General features: G+C 37.3%; 1 protein-coding gene across 14 annotated transcripts in view; it reads right to left on the bottom strand.

The window, feature by feature from the left end:
- znf618 (zinc finger protein 618) overlaps window positions 1–19,410 on the bottom strand; it is a 36,991-nt gene extending 17,581 nt beyond the window's left edge. For 3 of the 14 annotated variants that reach the window (XM_040157557.1, XM_040157570.1, XM_040157571.1), the window contains exons 1-6: window positions 18,134–18,182; window positions 15,975–16,090; window positions 12,142–12,223; window positions 3,169–3,508; window positions 1,574–1,651; window positions 1,197–1,241 (exon numbers count right to left, since the gene is read on the bottom strand). In XM_040157557.1, the coding sequence (XP_040013491.1) occupies window positions 1,197–1,241; window positions 1,574–1,651; window positions 3,169–3,481 (436 nt within the window). In that variant the 5' untranslated portion in view covers window positions 3,482–3,508; window positions 12,142–12,223; window positions 15,975–16,090; window positions 18,134–18,182. Of the gene's footprint in view, window positions 1–1,196; window positions 1,242–1,573; window positions 1,652–3,168; window positions 3,509–12,141; window positions 12,228–12,348; window positions 12,491–13,919; window positions 13,940–15,974; window positions 16,091–18,133; window positions 18,183–19,246 lie in introns of those variants that run through there. The other 11 variants (XM_040157559.1, XM_040157560.1, XM_040157558.1 and 8 more) reach the window with 11 other exon arrangements.
- Between the last annotated feature and the right edge of the window lie 2,266 nt (window positions 19,411–21,676).

The following is a 21,676-nucleotide window of genomic DNA, read 5'->3' as shown; positions in this document are numbered from 1 at the left end:
TGAGCAAGAATAATAAAAAAAATCTGCACCACTTACCAGGGCATCATCATTATGCATATTTTATAAAATAAATGCCATTCCATACAGCTACGCATGGACTGTCAGTAGGAGATGTTTCAAGTAAGTACAGATATCAACTTTAATTATCACTTTGAGCAGAGACAGGGCAGAAACTGAAAGTCTGCTCACTAATTCATCTGCATTGTTTGTGTTGACAAGACATCAGCCTGATATCTGCAGAAAGCCGCTAGATAGTGTTAGCTCCCTGACAGGGACAGACTGAATAAAGTAGAATACACACACTGTTCAGTTTACTTCCACGGCCTCACATCTCATGGCAAAAGATAATATCATTTCAACAAACACAAACAGAGCTCAGATCAGTGTGCAGTCTTTTTTCAGTCTATCCCTCTCATAGATGTGATCTCTGCATTGGCTACAGCCAAAGTCAGCTAACCATCCTGAGTCAAAACAGTCCTGTAAATTGCGGTGGGACTATATAGACTGTAATTACTCATTATTTATTAGTCAAACTTTACAGGACTGTCGTAGTTCAAGCGGTTCATATAGCTGGCTATCATCTACATGACCTATGAACTTAAAAGAATTTTTTTGTGCACATTGTAATAACTCAATTTCCACCAAGAGGACATTTCACAAATCATGCAGCCTGAACTGAACCACAAATAACCACTGCCTACATAACATTTAGCGTAGATGTACACGTTTCCTTAGTGGAGGTGCAAATACAAAGACTGATGTCAGAATTTTAAGAATATATCAATATCACATCATTCAGATGGAAAACAAGATTACTTGGAAAATCAATTTTTCAAAACACTGTGTCCACACATGACATTACTGTGCCAGAAATGTTGAGGTTAGGTTGGATGTTTCCCTAAGTACCTGATAAGGATGTCACCTGTGACAAAGGCCACTACAATTAGAAGACAAGACTGAGGGAAGAGAGGGAGTGGGATGCCAAGCAAAACCCACACCAATGAGGGAACACAATACGGCTTTTAACCTGCTTTTAACCAGTGTGATGCACTGTTTCAGTCTTCTGTATGAGAATCTAAATGATATCTGGTAAAACAACTTAATGTCTGTTAAATGACCCAAGTATGAAATCAACAGCTTGCGCTGACATGCTCATAAACTTGAGTGTGTCTGAGAGTGCAAAAAAGTCTACTCACTGTTGGGTGCCTGCGGTAAACCATCCCCAACCATGGACTCTGATTCTATAGTAGAAAAAAAAGAAAAAATACATATAGTCAGAAATCTTTATAGATGAATAGATGAATGTAACAGTGTGCTGACAGCATGACAACATGAGCTCACAGCTTCCACCTTGTGCTAAAATTGCTCTCTCTCAGATTAAAATAATCAAGAGGCCAAAAAAATTAATGAATTATTTAAATACAATTCCTAGCCAAAGCTGTACATGAGTGACTCATGTAGAGGAAGTGAATAATTTTAGGACCATACTGTCACGAGGAAAAGCAGAGCGAGCAGTCCATTATTTGGCTTTTCATTAAGACCAGATACATACATAAAAACTATAGTGTCTTACCTCTGTGTGCCCTGACGTGTGTCTGAAAGCAGTTATAATACTTGTACTTCTTCCCGCATACCCCGCATACATAGGAGCCTGCATGAGAATTCAAAACAGTGTCATAAAAACAAAGTGAAAGTATTATCAGGAGTATATACATATAGCATTTGATTTTCATAAATCCAAAGAACTTAGTTCTCTCTCATCTTCTTAGTAATACCCATTGTAACTACTGTGAGCATCTATCTCCCAGTTAATTCTCTGAGTAAAACCAAAATATTACCAACAATCAGTTCTTTGCTCTAAGTATATGTCACATTCCCCACAACGTTTGTTTCTTTAAATTTGAGTCCATTCTTCATCTTAAAATTAACTGAGATTCCACTAAGATCTTTTCTCAGCTTTTGTTGCCTAAAATGGGAAAAATTACTACAAATCTGATTAATTGATTCAATTAATGGGAATATCTTTTAGCCGAGATCAGTATCAGGGATAATCAAGGCATTTTTAACTGGTCAGTATCAGCTGCGTAAAGTCAGCTTTCATTTCCAAGGCTTTGTTTATTGTGCTTCAAATATGCGAGCTGTCAGAAATGCTATATTTTGCTCCATTAAAACAGTGAAATGAATGTTCCAAGGCCTAACTTGGAATTCCTATAAAATTGGGATAAAATACTCTTAAGTAACAACATTTATACTCAGTTACCAGTTTATTAGGTACACCTAGCTAAAACAAATGCAGTCTTGGTTACAATGTTTAGTTTTAGAAAGATGTTAATTCAACTTTATGGTCATTTTGGAAGCTCTGATTTCATGTATTGTTGAATTAATCTACAATGAGAGGAACTTCTGATATTTTACAGTATTTATGTTAATGGAGTAGATTAAATATTAGACACATTAGAACTTTCTTCGAGGTAGGATTTATTGCTGGACTGGTGGACTGCATTAGCTTCAGCCATGTGTACCTAATAAAGTGGCAACCAAATCTGCACACAGTACTCAGTACACAGTACACACAGTAGAGCTTCAAGTTTGCAAATGATTGGAAAGCAGACACAAACATGAATGAAATTCAGACTACCTCTTTAAAAAGAGCCAGCTCGCTCAAATTGCTAGCTAAATAAATAAATAAATGAATGAATGAATGAATGAATGAATGAATGATTAATAAATAAATAAGTGTATGTGTGTGTGTGTATCATTTAGCGCTAATAGTAGAGTCTCTAGCTATGCAGGTAGTCTTGGGTTTATTCACCCAGGTTTTTAGATTTCAGCTGCCACCCCAATACATGGAGATGAAAGGAATTTTGTTTGTGGTCACAGGATTGGAAAATTACATTTAAAAAATTTAACAGCAACCATACATTGTCAATAGTTTTCATAGAGGCCATTTCTTCTGTAGAAAGTAGATCCAATAAAAACTTTTCACAGTGAGGTTTGTGGGTTATTCTGAGTAAGCAGGACATTGTTTCTGAAAAGAGACACTGCTGTTGAATTTTTTTAATGAAATTTTTAATGCTGTGCAGCCTGCTTCAACAGTCAGGAAGCAAGGCCAGGGTCAAAGAATACCACGTGTGACTGCAGTCAGCAATAGCATGTATATTCACACACCTATGCATGAGTCTGTGCTCTTCGTTGGAGGAGGAGTACCAAGGGCAAACATACCCTCGGTCTGAGCTCTACGGGATCCAGCTCCACTTGCTCCTCCATCATTTCCTCCAATGACAACACAGATCTCAGCAGGGTTGGCATCACCAACTTTCCCGTTGCTCGTCTCCGAGGTCCCAGGCTCTTTCTTAACTGTTACTGGTGGTGGACTAGTATTCTTGGTCGTTGAGGCTAAGGTTGGTGAGGGGCCATCTATGGCCGCACTCCCACTGTCCGCCTGCTCCTTCCCAGGATTGGGTGCCTCTTGTGCACTCATGACTCCGCCTCCTCTGGGCCTGTGCTTCTGTATGAGGGGAAGAAACAACAGAGAGAGAAAGAAAAAGACTTTACTTTATGGTCCTATAACAATACATTCTTGATAGGGGCTTGATTTATGTAGCCCAATATACAGTATAGTATCCAAGCACAGTATCAGTTCTGCCATGTCAAACACAAATGTTTTGTTTTGAAACACTGCAACACAACCAGTATCAGAAAAAAGAGGTTGTGTCTATATGTCAGCTTTGATTCGAGTGAAGTACCTGAGAGAAAAGTGCAAAGAATAAGCAATAACCGGTATCTGAAAACCATAGAAAGCCTAGAAAAATTCCCAAATTGTGAGACAACCACCTCTCTTTTTCTGAATACAGTCAAGAGATGTGTGAGCTCAAAATGCACAGGAAACACCTGTGACACTGTAATTTTGAGGACAGAAAAAACAGACAAGATTTTGTGCTGTTAGCAATGAAGAGCAGAGTGGCTGAACTGTTCATAAGTGACCTTTGATGGCATAAATTCCACAGCTTTGTGCCACCCAAATGCTCTAATTTCAGAAATATCCAAATTACACAACTTGCCACTTCAGCACAAGGCTATAAAAGGCCTTGTCAAGAGAATGTGCTCAAAATGCAACCAAGCAAAACAGAGTTATGCCAGGATGACTGATATTATGGAAAGAGGGAAAATTGGTCTTCTATTAATAGCACACCAATACAGCAACAACAAGCCTTTTCATAGCCCTGATACACCTTTCTCTGGATATGACACACAACCAACAAGCCTCAGAAAAAAGCCCCATGAACTGGATAATGTTGAGACAAAACATTTTTAGGTTTCAGTTTAAATAGCATGCCTTCATTGGTCGTAAAATAAAAAGTACTGTCAGCTAAATCATACAGTATGTGCAACACTTGACGGGCCTTGTGCAGGGTTGTGTAAGTTGTGTGTTTTGTTGATTTCCCAATACCTAATACAAACTGTGTTTGGAACAACCTTGAACAGTTTTTCAGATTTTAAGGTAGATCTAATGTACAATGGTAAATTCTGCATGCCTAGTCATGAACCAAATTGCTGGACAAGGGGAAATTTGACCTACTGGTGGCCGTACAGGAAAGGTCATGGGATCACCAAAGCCAGTGAGACTCATCCTCTGGGGTCACATCATCAAAGCGAAACATCCATTTAATAGCAAACATTTGGGTATTTCCATTTTAGCACAAGGTGTACAACAACTGTGTACACCTGTTTAATTTCATCCACACTGTCAGCTGTCCAGAAATTACCCAACAAGCTGTATTTATATCCACAGGTTATCCATGGGACATTGTTAAGCATTTAACAATATTAAAGAAAATAAGAAACTGATGTTGAAAAGAGTAAATGTCTCCCAACTACTGTACTTTACTACAGAAATGAGCCAGACAGCTGCTCACTGATAAACTAATTTAAAAGCCAGGTTCACACCGCTTTAATCAGAGGTTTATAACACCTTGAAGCCACAGATCTTTAAACTCTAGGGCTACATCTCCCACAGAGTTCTTTCTACATTGGCATAAACCTACTCAAATTAAAGCTGAGACTTCACCTTTTAACATAGTATATTCAAGGTGCTGAGGCACAGAACCTGAAGAACAAAAAATGTGTAACTGTCCAAATACTTACAGTCCAGACTGTACATAATCAGAAATTAAAAGGAATAAAATACATAAAAAAATATAAAACATAAAATTTAATTATTAAATAACCCACTTAACATTCAAAACTCAGTTCATCATTATGAAATATTACTTAATTCTGTCTCTTTTCACAATAGTAGTTAATAACAAGTCAGTGTTATTTCATTCCAGCTGTTTAGATTTCAAGATGTCATTTTTCCAAAGTTTTTATTTATTTATTTATTTATTTTATTTAACAAGGATGCTTTTCATCTTTCTTTCAATTATGACAAACAGGACAGAGCCACTTATGTGTTTGGCTATCTTCTCACTTGAACCAAAACAACAATAAATCACATATGATTATTTATTCATAATGTCTTATTTATTAATTCGATACATAACAGTCTGGCTCTCCATACTGGAGCAGCGGGCACAACACTTAGGGTAATACTTATGGATGTATCCCTATTTTTATCTAAATGTAGAAATCAGAGAAACACCTTGAAATTGTGACACTTGTGTTGTCATGAATGCAGATGTCACACTAAAAAGAAAAGCACATTTTAGCATTGCTACAATAAGAGAATGTATGGATCAGCTTTTAAACCTCATTCGGATGCAGGAATTCACATGAAAATCTTTTCGGTCAGCAAAGTTAAGTCACCCATTTATTTTCTACGCAGCTGTGCCAAATTTTACATCTCAGTGACATCATAAAGGGCATTCCCCTATAAGTCCCTCTTCAACGATACCAGAAATGTTACTGCTGAGGGCATTTTCATATTTAAGATCAGTTGTGGACCTAAGGCCAGAAAAAGGCTTCTGAAGGTTTGGTTTATAGATAGGTACATGTACAATTTCAACATAAATTATACATGTACCGATCGTTTTTTCAATAAATATATTTCAAACATTGTATTACAGAACACACCTATAACAAAAGCAAAGCTTTGCCTGTGTTTGTCTCCAAACAAGTCTCTGGAAGTTGCTCCTTCCCCAAGGCTTGTTGCTGTGGGCAGTATGACCAGTGGTATACGCTTCACAATACTACATCATGAACACTGTGAATACTCATTTTACACTGTGAAAACAAAAGTGATAGCCACAAAAATAAATAGCACCTGCAAGATAAAGGGCTTCCATTTTAAAAATTTTATGACTCATGGAGAAAGAGATGATGTAATTACATTATGGCAATGAATTTGTTGTTTCTAGGACGGCAGTAGTTTGGGTTCAGCCTTGAGCCAACTTCTCTCTGCAGGCAAGTTTGCTCAATGTACACGGGAAATTTAAATTTTGGGAGGCTCATTTTTCATTTTTAATAGACCTACAGTATCTAGACTGACAAGCTTAACGACAGTATGTGGACTGTTTTTTTTTGTTTTTGTTTTTTTATATAAGCCATTTTAAAAATAACCGGCTATGTTTTTACAATCTTCTTCTGTGGGAAATGTGTGTTTTGGTGTAAATTTAACAGTGGGTCACGAAAAATACAGTAAAAGCCAGGCTTCTCTGTCTCAGTAAGCAATTTCAAAGTCAACAGCACTGGTATTTGGCAGTGTTCTGGCAGAACTTACACTGGTATGAACATTTTCTACCGTGACAAGTCCAATCCCTCACACATACAAAAACCAATGTGTCATCATTGTTCTGTTATTTATGATAGAGTAAAGGCCTTCTGTCAGCTTAAATTTTAGTTTAAAAAAATGAAGACAGCACAAAAAGAGTGACTCTGAACTTTGATGCGTTAATCATTTTTTTGTAAATTATTAACATTAAAGGAAATTAATTGATCATGTTAATTATTATGTGATTTGCAACATTCGAATAGAGTTCCTTCAAAGCTGTTTAGAAAAAGGTCATATCAGAGGCTTTTTTTAAGGCCAATAACAATAACAAATGTAACATCATTAGGATCAGCTGATACGATACCAGTCACTAGTTCCCATTCTTTAACATTTTCTTACATTCAAGTAAGTCCCAACATAAGAAGTAGTAAGCAACCAATAAGTGTGACCATATCCAGTATTCAAAAATACTACTACACTCCTCTACGGCGCTATAAATCGTTAGTAAAATTTTGAGGTGCTTGTACTTTACTTCAGTATATCCATTTTACGTTACTTGAGGCCACACAGTACCTGGCTGGGGGTCCCTTGCCATGGTTAAAGGGACATTACCCCAACTAAATTTCATTTAAATAATTGTTGACGCCACAAAGAGACTATACGTTATTTCACAAAAAAAAAAAGGAAAGATTAGAGAAAAGTACAAAAATCTTGGGCAGCCGAACTTTGTTTTTCCTTCTTTCCTCTCCCTTTAATCATCTCATGACCCTTCAGATTTATCTGGTGACCCTTGGGGGGGGGGGGCTTGACCCCTCATTGCAAACCACTGAACTTCACTACATAATTGTATTTAGAGTATAAAAAACAGCCCCACCTCAACCCGCTACAAGACACCGCTTCACACTGTTGCATTGGTATTGACAATATAATAATCTCATACATAGTAATAGATGAGTCACAGGAGACATTTTAGTGCAAAATGAGTACTTTTCCTTTAGAAAAAGGTACAGGATATTTGAACCAATTGCTCATAACAAGCCAATAGAGGACCCTAGAACTAACTAAGCACTAGCAGCCTGTTCTTTAGCTGACAGGAGTCAGACGGTGGACTGTCGACCACACTTCCACAGTGGTGAACTGGACCATCTTAGCCTGTGTGGGGTCAGATAGGCCCATAAACTGCCTCTGACAGCTGTGAGAAGGAGATCGAGTCGCGAAATCAATTTTGGAGTGACAATTCTTTGCTTGGCTATTTTATGTGTGTTTGGATATCCGCAGATATTGATAGGCTCCTGATTGATCAGAGTAACCCTACTGTGGGGGATAACAAACAAAAATCAAGTGATTTTTGCCACCTGTAATCAAATGAAATAATAGAAAGGACACATAAGTGTCTGAATTAGATCAACCCCTTTGTCATCCATGTTATATTTCCTGTGCAACATTTTGAATGCTTACCCTGACTTTATGAAATGATTGTTGCGGCTTGTTCTTCCTCTAATTAAAGTCAAAGTGCCAAATTAGCCATCTGGCCTTCTTTTCTTTCATAGTCTGGGGCTTCTTATATACTGTAACCTACAGCACCGTGGCAGAACAAAAATCTAAACCAGATGCACATTTGCTTGATGTTCCTTACAAATAAAGCATAACCTAAACCAAGTGAAACAAAAGGCCAACAGAGGAGATAAACACTACCACAAGACCAGGAAATATAGTTAAATTAAATCATCAAATGTTATTTGCATATCAAAGATCTATAGATAGTATCAGTGTAACAGGCACTAAAGTAAGCAGGCGTAGGTGGCATTGTGATTCATTTCAATTTATTGAACTAGTTTTCTTTTTGTGATTTGACCCAGCTGTGATACATGCATGCATATTAACCAAAATATATTGTATCATTGTACTAAATTTATCTAGGGTTACAGAATAAGGAGGTGAGGCATACAAGGAAAATATCTCTAGGACGTACCTCTGTTCAGAATTCAGCGCTTAAGTCGAGGTACTTAAAATAATTGGCCTATATTTGGACAGTACTTTATCTGCCTTTGCACAATAATGAAGTAAATCAATCACTGTGCTCAGTTAAAGCAAGAAAGAAAAAATCTTTTGCTTCTAACTTAGAGGGATTTTCTTACTTTGAATTGTATCTTACTTTGCCAAAAATCACTGTGCTCTGCATGTTAAGTAGACTGGAATAGAGATTCCAAATATAAAATACAAATTTGTTTAAGGCTCATGAAAATGTTTCCACTCTGGAGGGATTAAAAATAGGAATCAGCTAAAATGGGGGATGGTGGGGGTCACTTCAATCACTGCTTTCACTGCATGTTTGTATTATCCAGAGCAGAGTCAGTGACTAGGAGCAAGGGTTGACCAAAACCTGTTTCACACTAAATGTTTTGCCTGCTTTTCCCTGTTTCTTTAATCAAATGCACATTTTCCTGTCCCCTGTAATAAATGTCTTCCAAGATGGTGTATGACCAATGATTTCAAAAAGCAATAATGCAGAGAAATGGATAACCCCCCCCCCCCGACACACACACACACACACACACACACACTCTCACACACGCACACACACACACGCACACACACACACCGGGATGCTCTGGAAAAAGAAACTGTGTCGTCTAGTGAAATTCCATCAGCATACACTCAAAAACCACCATAAAAACCTTTTCAATCTATATGTTAATGCCACGAATTAAAATTTAATAACATGAGATATTGAAAAGCAGACTTGAATTATACAAAAATAAATCCTGAAAGATCAGGCCCCTAAAATTAGAAATTCAGGGCGGCATCCGGTCTGCTGCTAAACCCTTGTAGGCTGGCAGATTAAATTTTTGATGAAAATCAAAATTACACTGCACACTGACGCAAGCGCAGCAAACCTGGCACTATTGTGATTTATGGATTCATTAAACCCGCGGGAGTTTCACCCCTCCCCTTTTCACTCAAAGAAATGAGATTTGCTTTGCTGAAAATTTGTATTTTCAGAAAAGCTACTCAGGCTCTGCTCTACCTTCAGAAAATGGTCAAGGAAAAAAAAGAAGCTTCTGTGTACATAACCACTGCACGTAAACAGGCCTAATTTTCATTGCTGCAGCAATTGAATGTCCTTATGCATTATTCATGAAACCAATAAGGTTCATTTTTACAAAGGAAGAGGCAGGAAAAATATGTGCAGAATGCACAGAATTTTTTAATGCAGCAGCCCCAACCCATGAAAAGCCTTTCCCTAGAGACTAATTTAGGTGAAGCCATTTTCAGACATTTTCAACATGCCATTAAGAAAATAACAGAACATAAAACGTTCACTATGATTAAAAAGAATGTATGTTTCTTCAGCCATATCTAAGCACAAATCATGAATCTGTAATTGTACATTAACAAAAGAAGAATGGGCATGACATCAAAGGCAGAAACAGTTTGTCAATTAGCCCTTAGCCTTTAAGTAGAAAAGAAAACCTTTGTATTAAGTTGATGACAATTAAGAGCAGCAACTACGTTTCAACCACTGCAAACCCACAGACTGTGACATGATCCCTCACAATCTTGTGTTTATCAGAGCCTGGAAGGACAAGTTTCACCTCTCAATCCCAACTTTTCACTCCAAATATCCTCAGTGAAACAAAGCTGTTGTTCATGTACGGACAGACCAGCATTCCTCTTACCTTACTTGAAATGAGAACACTCCCAGGATACAGCTCCCATTAACCAAATCAGGGTTTAAGGTGTTTTTCATTGCAACACTGCAGCATTATCCCTGAGAGCTTTATAAGTTATTACTTGGTCCTTCAGGTATTCTACATATAAACATTCCCATGACTTACAAAATGAGCCAACCTATTAAAGTCATGACACTGGTTGTCTCTCTTTAGTTCTGTACTTTCACTGAAACTGCTGCATTTTAAATAGACTTTCCCAGCAAAGGTCAGATTTTACACGCAGGTTTTGCATACCAGCAATACAATTTCCAACAGCTCTTTGAATTTATACAGATTTGAAGGTCAGCATTAAAATTACTAACAGCAAAATGGCCTCCACAGTTTCCCTTACATTAAAATAAAAGCAAGCCATGCAAGATGGGAAACTGTTTGGCGTCTGCAGGATTAATATAAACATTAGAGGCACTGGTTGTGATTGTTTTTCCTGCCCTCAAATTATGCTGACTTGGTCTTTCTCCTTCCAGTCCTGTTCAGTTCATTTTGGATAGTTATTTTCCGCTTACACATTTCCAATCTTTAGAAATAAAAGTCCAAATTGTTCCATGTTTACCAAGCAGTAAATGATATCTGTATACACATCATAGAACACAAATACACATTCATACAAAAGCAAACAAAGAGGAACTGCAAAATTACAGTCAATGTTTATGTAAGATTGAGATACAATGTAGACAGAAGAGATTTTTTTAAATTTATCTTTATCTCCCTTAGTACAATCACATAACAAGATTCCTTTAATGAAAAACTACTTTAAAAAAAAATGTTTGAACGGTTAGCCAAACAATTCAAAGCCAAACTATTCATTATGAAGAAAACGAAAGAAAGGAGAATAGAATTAACTTGCACAGTGCTTGGGATGCTGTTTTTATAAGGTCATTTTGCATTAATTAGCATGATAAGCACGTGGCCCTTTTCAATTTAATTTAATTTACGGAATACGTCTATTCATATCAAAAGCATTACAGCTTGTGTCTCCATTCGCATAAACTAACATCCAATTCAATAAACAAGTCTCAAAACTAGTCTCATTACAATTTTTTTTTTTTTAATTTCTCAAAACGACTGCCTACAGGTGGCGCCAATGACACCCGGATTTTAAATCCTCTATCTTCCTAAAAATAAAAGTCGAAATGTATTTTGACTAGACGACACTTGGGTGTTTTTTCTAGTCCGCTTTCAATGACTACCGAGCCGTCAAATATGACCAAAAGTAACGTTACTGTTTCGTGACTTTCGGAGGTGCAACTCCGGAGCTCTGCTCAAATTTACAGGAAAATTCACAAAACATGGCTGCAGGAGGTTTTTGTGTTTCAGATTGTTCCTCCCCTCATCGTCCTTCATGTTGCCACTATCGCCTGGTCCCCTTGCTCCATAGGAATATATATACCCGGTGTTTCTGCCTAGGTGGTGTATATCTGAACGAACTAGGTGCACAGACAACTGGTCAGCAGTTACACGTAAACTTCATTACGAAAATTCAGTCAGAAAAAAAAAAAAAAAAAAAAAAACATCAACAGATTAGGTCTATTTCAGATGGCTTCAAAGCCTGCACCTGGTTCAGTGGCAGGCAATAGTCCAAAGCGACTGCCAGGTCTCGTTTATTACGTTGAGGGGACAGAAACTTAACATCCGCCACTGAAATTTCGCAAATTTAGGATTTGTAAATGGGAAAAAAGAAAACACAGCGGTTTGACATACCTCCAAAAACGATGCAGTTCATGCGAAACAGGCTCCCGCTCCAGAAATCTTCCCTCCCCGACCAGAGGTGACTGCACAACTGCTTCCTCAAAAAAAAAAAAAAAAAAAAAAAAAAAAAAAAAAAAAATTGTGAATTAGTTATGAGAAATTCCAAATGTTAAAAATTTTCACCACAGCGTTTTTTTCTTCCGCGACACGCTACGTTACATTTTCGTAAAGAGTAATGGCGTAATAAATCACGAATTTGCCGGGGTTTACTCAGTCCGTCTGAGCCCTCCGTTTCTGTCTTGCACAGAGGGTTTGTGTTGCGGTTCCTCCTGTGGAAATTTTCGTCCGCCATATACAAGGGCAGATTCCGAAATTGCAGCGCCGGCCCGTATATTAGCCTACATGAAAAAAAAAAAAAAAAAAAAAAAAAAAAAAAAAAAAGGGGAAAAAGTCTGGGAAGAAGACAGAAAAAAGAGGTTGGACGACCATGAAGTTACACAGGGAAATAAAAAAAAAAGAGACTGGAAAGTACGCAGAGGGGAAAAAATCTCATGTAGACTGAGAACATAATAATAGCAGTCTTTACTGCTGCTCCAAACAAAGTCTAAGCTACTGGGACACTGGGCTGTTTGATTCAGATGGTGGCTACTGTTTAGGTTAATGTTTGATCCTGTTTTGTTCGCACACAATTTCTGTGTGAAGCCACCATAGCCACCTAGTCAGATACACGTTCGAGTTGTGCAGGTGTTTCCTGATGTTCTTTATCGTTTCCGAACTTAACTGGAGAGGAGAGTCGCAAACCTCCACGGGCTGTTTGTTCCAAACCCGTTGAGGGCTATTAGTTCAGTGTGCGCAATTAAACCAGAATTGGAACTCTTCCTGCAAGCTGTTTTCCCAAAATAAAAAGAGTGGCAACTAATTCACTAAATCAACTGATGCTGGTGCCGTTCACTACAGTTGTCTCCACAGCGTGTTACGGTTACTTGGTAGGAGCAAGGTCTTGGTTGGCCAACAAATTTTGATTTCAAAACCCCACTCAGAATTAACAATCTTCTCCCCTTTTTTTGGTAATAGTTCAGTTTTGTTTCCTGAAAAAAAAAAGTTTTTGTTCCAAGATGTTTAAAGAACCATCTTTGGCTTGTCAAGTAATAATAATTATTTTTTCAAATAAATTTAATATGCAGGTATAGGCTGTAAATGAGAGGGTTAAATTATTTCGACGAGATAATACCTATATAAATGCACGACAACAACAATAAAAATAACAGCAATAATATGATAATGTACTGTTATATTGTTGTTATATGTATTATAACATCACTGATGCAATGTAGCAACAGTTCTTTGTTCAGAGTTCTAAAGTGCCCCCCTTCCGAACATCTGTAAAACCTCTGCAAACCTGTCATAAGGAATTGTCAGTCATACAAAGAATCAGCATATCAGTTAATTGCAAAATCCATTATTTAATAAATAATTAAATTATCCAGCTCATCAATTCATTCATTTACTAATTAATTTGTGTATAGTTAGATATTAATTATGGATTTTCTGTATCAGAACATATGCAAAGTCCAGTAAATCAATATGTAAAATCCACAATGACTGGCACATATAAACTGCAAAAATAAATAAATAAATAAAGCTACAAATGTGACTTATTTACAATGCACAAAAGTATTCAATCTCCCAGGACTATTTTTTAGGGAGGAATGGTTTGATTGGGGTTTTTTTTTTTTATAATTTTTGTTTTATTTTATTTAACAAAAACAAAAACATTAAATCATAGTTACTGTAAGAGTTAAAAATGAAACTAAAAGTTAATGTAAAAAACAAAAGGAAAAGTGAACATAAAAACAGAAGTAAAAATGATAGTAAAAAACAAATACTTACAAAGCAATCTAAATTACAAATGAAAAACACTACATATAGTGTGGTAGAAGTATTATGACTTTGAGAAAGTTATTAAAAAGTAGTAACCAGGGGAAGGATACAAGACAATTTCCAAGGTATCAAATATCCCTCAGTGTATAGTTAAAAAAAATATGGCATAGCTACAAAACTGCCTCCTTAAAAACTGAGTGTCCCTACAAGAAGGGTCATAAGGGAGGCTATCGGGAGGCCTATGGCAACTCTGAAAGAGCTGCAGGTGTCAATGACATCTGGTCTGAAGTTTTTCATTAGGTACACATGTACATGGAAGAACAGTCTGATCAAAGATTTGTTTTTTGAGGCACAAACACTGTGCACATCAGCAGAAACAGCATCCCTGCCATGAATCCTGGTGGAAGCAGCATGCTGTTCATGCTTCTCTGCAGCAGGCCCTGGAGGGCTGGTGAGGGTAGGGGTCAAATGTATGCAGCAAAATTCAAAGAAATTCTGGAGGAAAACCTGCTGTGATCTGCAAGAGAACTGCAACTTGGGAGACAATTTTTTTTTTTGCAAGACATCTATCCTAAACATGAAACCACAGCTACACAGGAATGACTGAAAAACAACAAAGTTAATGTCCTGGGAATGGCGGAGTCAAAGTCCAGACCTCATCCAATCAAGAATTTGTGGCAGGTTCTTGGAAATTACTGACTCATGTCCCATGTGAAACTAGACAGAGCTTCAGCAGTTTTGCAAAGAATAATGGGGAAAAGCAGAAGTTTGTCCAGATGTGAAAAGCTGATACAGACCAACCACAAAGACTCAGCTGTTATTGCTGTCAAAACATTGACTTAAAGGGTGTAAATATCTATGCAATCATTTATGTTGTCTTTAATAATTGTACTAAAATCTATTTGTAGAGTTTTCTCTTTGATATTATTTATCGTTTTTTTCTGTTACCTGTGTCAAAAACCCCAATTACATTCACTGATTTGCTGATTTATTGTTGTTACTACACTACATTACAGGAATAGTCTAAGAAGGGGATGAGTCCTTTTCATAGGCACTGTATCCATTATATAAATTAATTTTCCTATATAAATTAATTTTCCTTTCCTCATGAGTGTAGAATGATTTATTTTAACTTTAATATCAAATGAAGCTGGGCCATTTTCTTTTTTTCTTCGATATGTAGATTATTGTACAGTGTGGTATAAAGCTATGATAGATATTGGAAAAGGTTCCCACAATTTTCTGTTTATTCAAGAATCCCTAAAACATAATACTGATAGGTTTCAGGGTCTTGTTCGCCTTGTTTTGAGAGCTGCTCAATGATTAAATTAATATCCTTTTACAATGGGAAAATAATTTTATCATTGATAATTTCTCCAGTCAATATTTACATTTACAATATAGCAATAGGGTAATAAGATCTTGTGTCACTTTAAACAAAACTAACGATTCAAAAGTCAAACAAGGCAGAGGGACGAGTATACTGCCACTAATTTAAATCAGTTTAATTTAAGTATATTTCAGAAATACTTTCCTCATTATCAGGATGGAATAATTGCCATCAGTTATGCAAAATTGTTTTGTATGCTAATTGTATGCTAATTATGCTATCACAGAAGTACTCAGGAATTAATAACTGGTGCTGGTGCGATTTAATGCATCAGTGATGTGCTGTGAAGCATTTGTGATCTGCACTCCTTGCTTTGACTTCTACCCTATAGGAACCTTATTGACCTTCTGTAGCTCTCGCTCTCTTGTGCTGCATTTATTTTCTCTGTCCAGCAGAGAGCACCAGCATACCAACAAACAGTCACTTCCATTGCTCCTATGTAGTGGCCACTGAGGACACTGCATCTGTACAATAATACCTGCTCCCTTTTTGCTTTATCTCCCTCTACCGTTACTGATTTGCAAAAGGTCTGACCCATCTCATCTCATCAGTTCCAGATACACACATGTATTACCTCTGAAGTCTGTTCTTTGGCCTCCCAGTAGCCCCGACGTCACATTCAAGGAAAGTTCCCTCAGGAGTTCAGGCACGTCTTCATGCAGTAAAAGTTCATCATCCATTCTCAGTGCACTGTGGTGATTTTTAGGCGGCATTGTTAATTAAACAACAGCATAACAGCGATGTAGACAGCAAATAGTATCGTGATATTGCAGCTAAGAGAGCTTTTTATGCTGGCCCCAGCGTTTACACTGGAGCCGGACCATTAAGTGCTTTATAGAATAGGAAAAAAATCAAAGTCACTTCTGTAATGGACAGGTTGCCAGTCGATATGTTTAAGAAGCAGAGTGATGTGATCAAGTTTTTCCTGGTCCTAGTCTAGATACAGGTTGCAGCATTTTGAATTAGCTAAAAAAGGTCAAATGGCTTTTGCAGGAAAACGTTGTATAAAGGGCATCACAGATAGCATGGACAAGTGCTTCCAGGTCTGACTGGGATAGAAAGCATTGAATTTTCGCTTTATCCCTGAGATGATGGAAGACTATTTTGGCAATGCTGTTGAACGGTGAGCTAGAAATAAATTCAGCATTAATTATAACTCCTGAGATTCTCTGAATTCTGGAGAGAGCTCGATAGCTCACTAGTTGTGTCCAAGAGTTCCTGTTGACACTCTCAAATGTGTATTCAATCACTCGATGTTGCTGTGTCTTTTCTACTTGTTCCACAGTGATTACAACAAAGGCACTCAATTCTGAGGTCTAATTTGCAACTGAGACAAGAATCGAAGAGTGAAGAATGTTTCAGGAAAATGGGGATAAATTAGAGTTCTTCACAGCAGCAGAGAACAAACTGAATCCAATGACTAATTCTGGGGAAAGAGTTTTTGACTGCAGCTGCAACATTTGGCAGGTCAGAAATTTGGGATAAAACCTATCGTAGACACTGTAGTGTCCTTAATATTACAAAACCCACTCTTATCTCTCCCCTGTAATTTTTCACAACTCAAGGTTGGCTTAACTTCCTCTCAGCCTACTTTTTGAGAAATATTCCTTCAACCGGAAGAAGGACCAACAGGTGAGAGGGGCTGACAACAAGGATGCTATTTTTTCTAGGTGACCTACTTGGGCTTGAGAGCCACCAGACCTTTGCTGCATCCTCAAGAGCTCGGCATAAATTAGTAGAGAGTTCCCACCAACTTGATGCTAAAAAAATCTAGGTCTTCCAAAATTTTACCAAAATAAATGCATAAAGAGAACAACAAAATACGGAAAGGGTACTGTTGTGCCATAAGAATGCCACAAGTTATTGTGTGTCCAAAGTTGACAATATTTACAGTACTTTACATTCACTTTTGTAAGCTAGAAATCGTTACTGCTCCACAAACAAAACTTAACTATGAAGGAGAACTTACATTTAATTTTTTTGTATGTACATATGTGTATGTAACGTCAAATTTATAGTACAGTATATTCTCTTCATTTAAAGATGCCTAAAGCTAGAATTAGTTTTGACTTCGTGACTTTTAAAGCGAGAATAGACACGTTTTGAAAGAGGAAATCACTCAGTCTTCTCCACCCTTACAAATTAAAAGTTGAATTCATAAGCAATAAAATGCGCCCTTGTTCAATTCATTTCACTCAGGGGTTTTGCTACCACACCATAAAATACTGGTCATACCAGACTTGCTCTTATGGCAAGTAGCTTTCAGGACTTATAATTCCCCAAACTGATCGACAAACAACATTTTCATCACTGAAGAGATGGTTTCCCTCCAACTCCCGGTCTGGCCATGACAATAATAATTTCTGACATAATTTCCATTGGACAAAATAGGGTAACAAACTTCTCCTTTAGGACTGGAGTTAGGACTGGAGGACTGTATTCCAGTATTTGAAGGCCAAAACAATCACACCGACAGATGTCCCTGTACAAGTGTCCACTTGAAATTGCCTTACCTCACTTGGTGAGGTAAGACATGAAAAAGTCAGTAAATAAACCTCAGTTGCATAAAAGCAGAATCAGATCCATTGTTTCGAAACATAGCACAGTGTCATCACGTGTCATCACGCCTGCATGATTTATTTTCATATCACCAGTATCACAATTTTTTATGGCCCAAACTTAAAAGACTTAAAAAAATCATGCAGGTATATTGAATACATTTTTTATCATTACCTTTATGTACTATTGGCTGCGACAGACATTTTTCCCAGCAGACAAAATGTCTGCTGGGAAAAGCACAGGTGTCACTAACAACGTTAATGAAGGCTGCATTCAATTCAAGTGTGCCTGTAACCCATGACAACGTGACTGTGAGCCAGCATGCACAAAACCAGGACCCTGAACCCAATGCAGCTACATGGAATTAATTTATTTTATTATTTCCTGCTGTGACAAAATGTCACAATGTCTTCTGTGAAAAAGGAAAAGTTCCTTCAAACTACACCGTACATGGCAATATGTAACAAGCAGTGGAAGACAATGTTGTTTTCTGAAATCACAGCCTTTGAACAAAATTACTGTGTTTTTGTCCACTGATTTATGCACAAACTGTGAAAACACACAAACCACACAAGGAGGCTTGGGTGTACAGTAAGGATAGTCATCAGCACAAATGATTAACACTGACAAAAGCAGAGACAGAACATGGACACGCACGTACACATACTGTATATCTGCTGCTGTTATTAGGGTGTGCTGATATCCATGTGCAAATACAGCAGATGGCCTCATTTAAGCTACAGTATAGTACTAGATGAAGACAGTGTTGATTTAAACAAAACATGTATATACAGAATGATAAAATCTCTGGCCAATCTCTGTGTCAGTTAAAATATCAAGTACCTCAGTGTAACCAGCCATCACAGTACAAAAGTGGATCCTTTACCTAATATGTATTGTTGGTTCAAGAAAACAGTAGTTGCTGGCTGACCACAGGCTAGTAAAAGCAGGTAGGAATCATGGCTGTTGTTCGTTATGTTACCAATGGTAATTGCAGGTTTTTGTCAAAGTCCAATCAAATCCACGTGCAGTGTGTAATTTAGGATCAGGGAGCATATTCAATTCTGATCCTGACCCCAGCCAAAAATACAATCATTTTGTTTTCTATAGTGACATAGTTAAAAACAAACATAGGTAGACTTTAGGCATAACATATTTAAAGGAACACTTAGATGTTCGGGAATATAAGTTTGTTTGCCATCTTAAGCCTACTCTGACTGTAGACGTGTATAGCTTATCTAAATAAATAAATAAACACAAATAAATCTTAACTCAGGGGCTACTTACTACTTTTTCTGGAGCCTTCACGGTCTTCATCGGTGGATTGAGTTTGCCCACTTGTCGCTGAGATGGCGTATTTAGCTTGGCTTAACACGAGACGGAAAGAGTTACCCTAACTCCCTAATAAAAGACGAAAAACAGAAAAGAAAAGGGGAGCTGTACTTGTCACCTTTCAGTGAGCAGTACAGCTCCAAAGTTGCCTTGTATGCACAGTGCATCGTGCTCATATTTCATCACAGGTCACATTGCAACACTTTGGTAAATGACTTTGTAAAACATGCAAAAATGTCAATGAATATTGAAGTAGTGTGGCCCGCTTCTATTACCTTAAATTTGACATATGTTTATTTTTAATAGCCCTGCACCTCAAGAGATATGCTGTTTCATTTACTGTATATTCGAGAATAGTAAACTTGCTAATTCTTGACAATGAGATTGAATGTGTTGGTTAGAAGCAATCTGTCTACAGGATCATATAGCCAAAGAAACAGTCAAGGTTATATAAAAGTAAACATTACACAAGTATTTAGTTCTCTTGCCTGTATGCCGTATACTTTCAACTTGCATTTGTGACTTTTTACCTGATTGTGTGAGTTTCGCCCTCCGTCAAATTATACCCATCTCATTTATGTGAAAGACAAATATAAGTACGACTGTATTTGAAAAACGTCGTGCTTCTATGTATAAATATGTATAAAAGAGTAACTTTTAACCTGTTTTACTCCAGCAAAACCAGATTCCACAGTTGCATGAGTAGGAGTCTGCCTATTTTAAGACAAATTGTCATGTTCTTTTCAACTTCAACCTGCAGGTAATCAGAGGCTCCTGGCTGTTTTGTTCCTTACGTGATTGCAAACCATGACAAGAGCACATAGCAAAAAAGTCCATAATTGCTTTAATGCTATCTCTACACTTACATTGTGAGCACCGATTAGGGAAAGAGAACTGAGTAATGTAATTATAGTCATGAGAGGTTAGTATGTACTGACTAAAGCTCCTACGCTTTCATAGGCATGAGAAGACCAGAAAGGTTGAGGAAGAAACTAAGAATAAAACATACAATGATTATGCAGTAAACCTCTGCTGCCCACAATGACAAAATGTGTCTGATTACAGCAGTGCCTTTTCCAAAGCTTATTATAGTTATCCACTTTTTGTACTTGGATGTTGTTTTTAAGTTTGGTCATTGTACAGTCAAGGCCACAACCTAAATCATCATCAAGGATCTGAAAATACAAGAGGATAGATGCAATGTATTTATATTTTTCATTGAACTTGGCTTTGCCCAAAGTGGAAATAATCCAAAAGAGCATTTCAACAAGGCATCCAGTGACTTTTGTGGAATTAGTAAGTAACAAAATAATTATAACTTAGTTTATGTATAGTAATTCTATGTTTGAATTAGCTTGATAATAAGAAAACACTTTAGCTGGGTCTTTCTAGCCTTGCCAATGAAAGCCACACATGCTTTGAATTCATCGGAATGATGTCACCTAACTCCTCAACTAAACTGATAAAGTTTGCTTTTGAAAGTTGAGAGGAGCTCATGAAAGTCTGAAGCAAATTTCATGATGAGGTATTTCACTCGAAAACCACAAATGTCAACCTCATGACATTGCTGCAGGAAAAGTCAGGGGACCAACAAATCATTGGGAAACATTGTCTGAAAATCACGAGTGTCTGTGCAAAACTTCTTGGCCATCCATCCAATAGTTTTTTAGATATTTCAGTCTGGACCAAAATAGCGGGCTGAGCAACAGTGCCGCTACCACGGCTAAAAAGTAGGAGCAAGCCGAATAGATATAGTTTACAAATTCACATCATTGTTTACACAATAATTTGTATTTTACAATTTTCTGTCAGTTACAATCCCATCTTTGTGTTTTAGAATCCACTATTTAGTGTGTGTTAAAAGTGTGTGTTTCTACTAAAACTTCCAACAATCACACATCAGTTCAAACTGAGGCCAAGGGTAACAGCTCATTCCATTCATGTCTCCTCCAATTAGCATTAAGACTTTATATAGCCTCGACCAAACCCTCTCCTTCACAAAGAAGGCTGCTGAACAAAACAGCCTCTTAACCACCAAGTAGCACTAAGCATTGCTTTATCTGGTTTTCATGGATTTTCTTTCAGAAAAAATATTATTTGTGCTATTGTTTGGGATCGTTTGCTCTAGTGGACGACTCTGTCTTAGTTCCTGAGGAGCCTCACTTGAAACTAGCACTGTAACACAAATATTGGGAATTACCTTAAATTCACATTTCATATTGTCAGTTTCCTCTCTTTCAAGTCCATTCCGCGCAGTGTTTTTTACTCTTCCTCTGTTGCTGTGAGTGAGAGAAGAGCTGGAGCTCCAGCAGTCTTATCAGACTGCCTAATCACAGTGAGGAATATAATACCACGCAGAAGTTGGAATGTTTGATGAAGTTTAGA

The sequence above is a fragment of the Xiphias gladius genome, chromosome 20, assembly GCF_016859285.1.
Source record: "Xiphias gladius isolate SHS-SW01 ecotype Sanya breed wild chromosome 20, ASM1685928v1, whole genome shotgun sequence".
NCBI lineage: Eukaryota > Metazoa > Chordata > Actinopteri > Istiophoriformes > Xiphiidae > Xiphias > Xiphias gladius.
The sequence above is the reverse complement of the archived record's forward strand: the minus strand, read 5'-3'. Positions and strand labels throughout refer to the sequence as shown.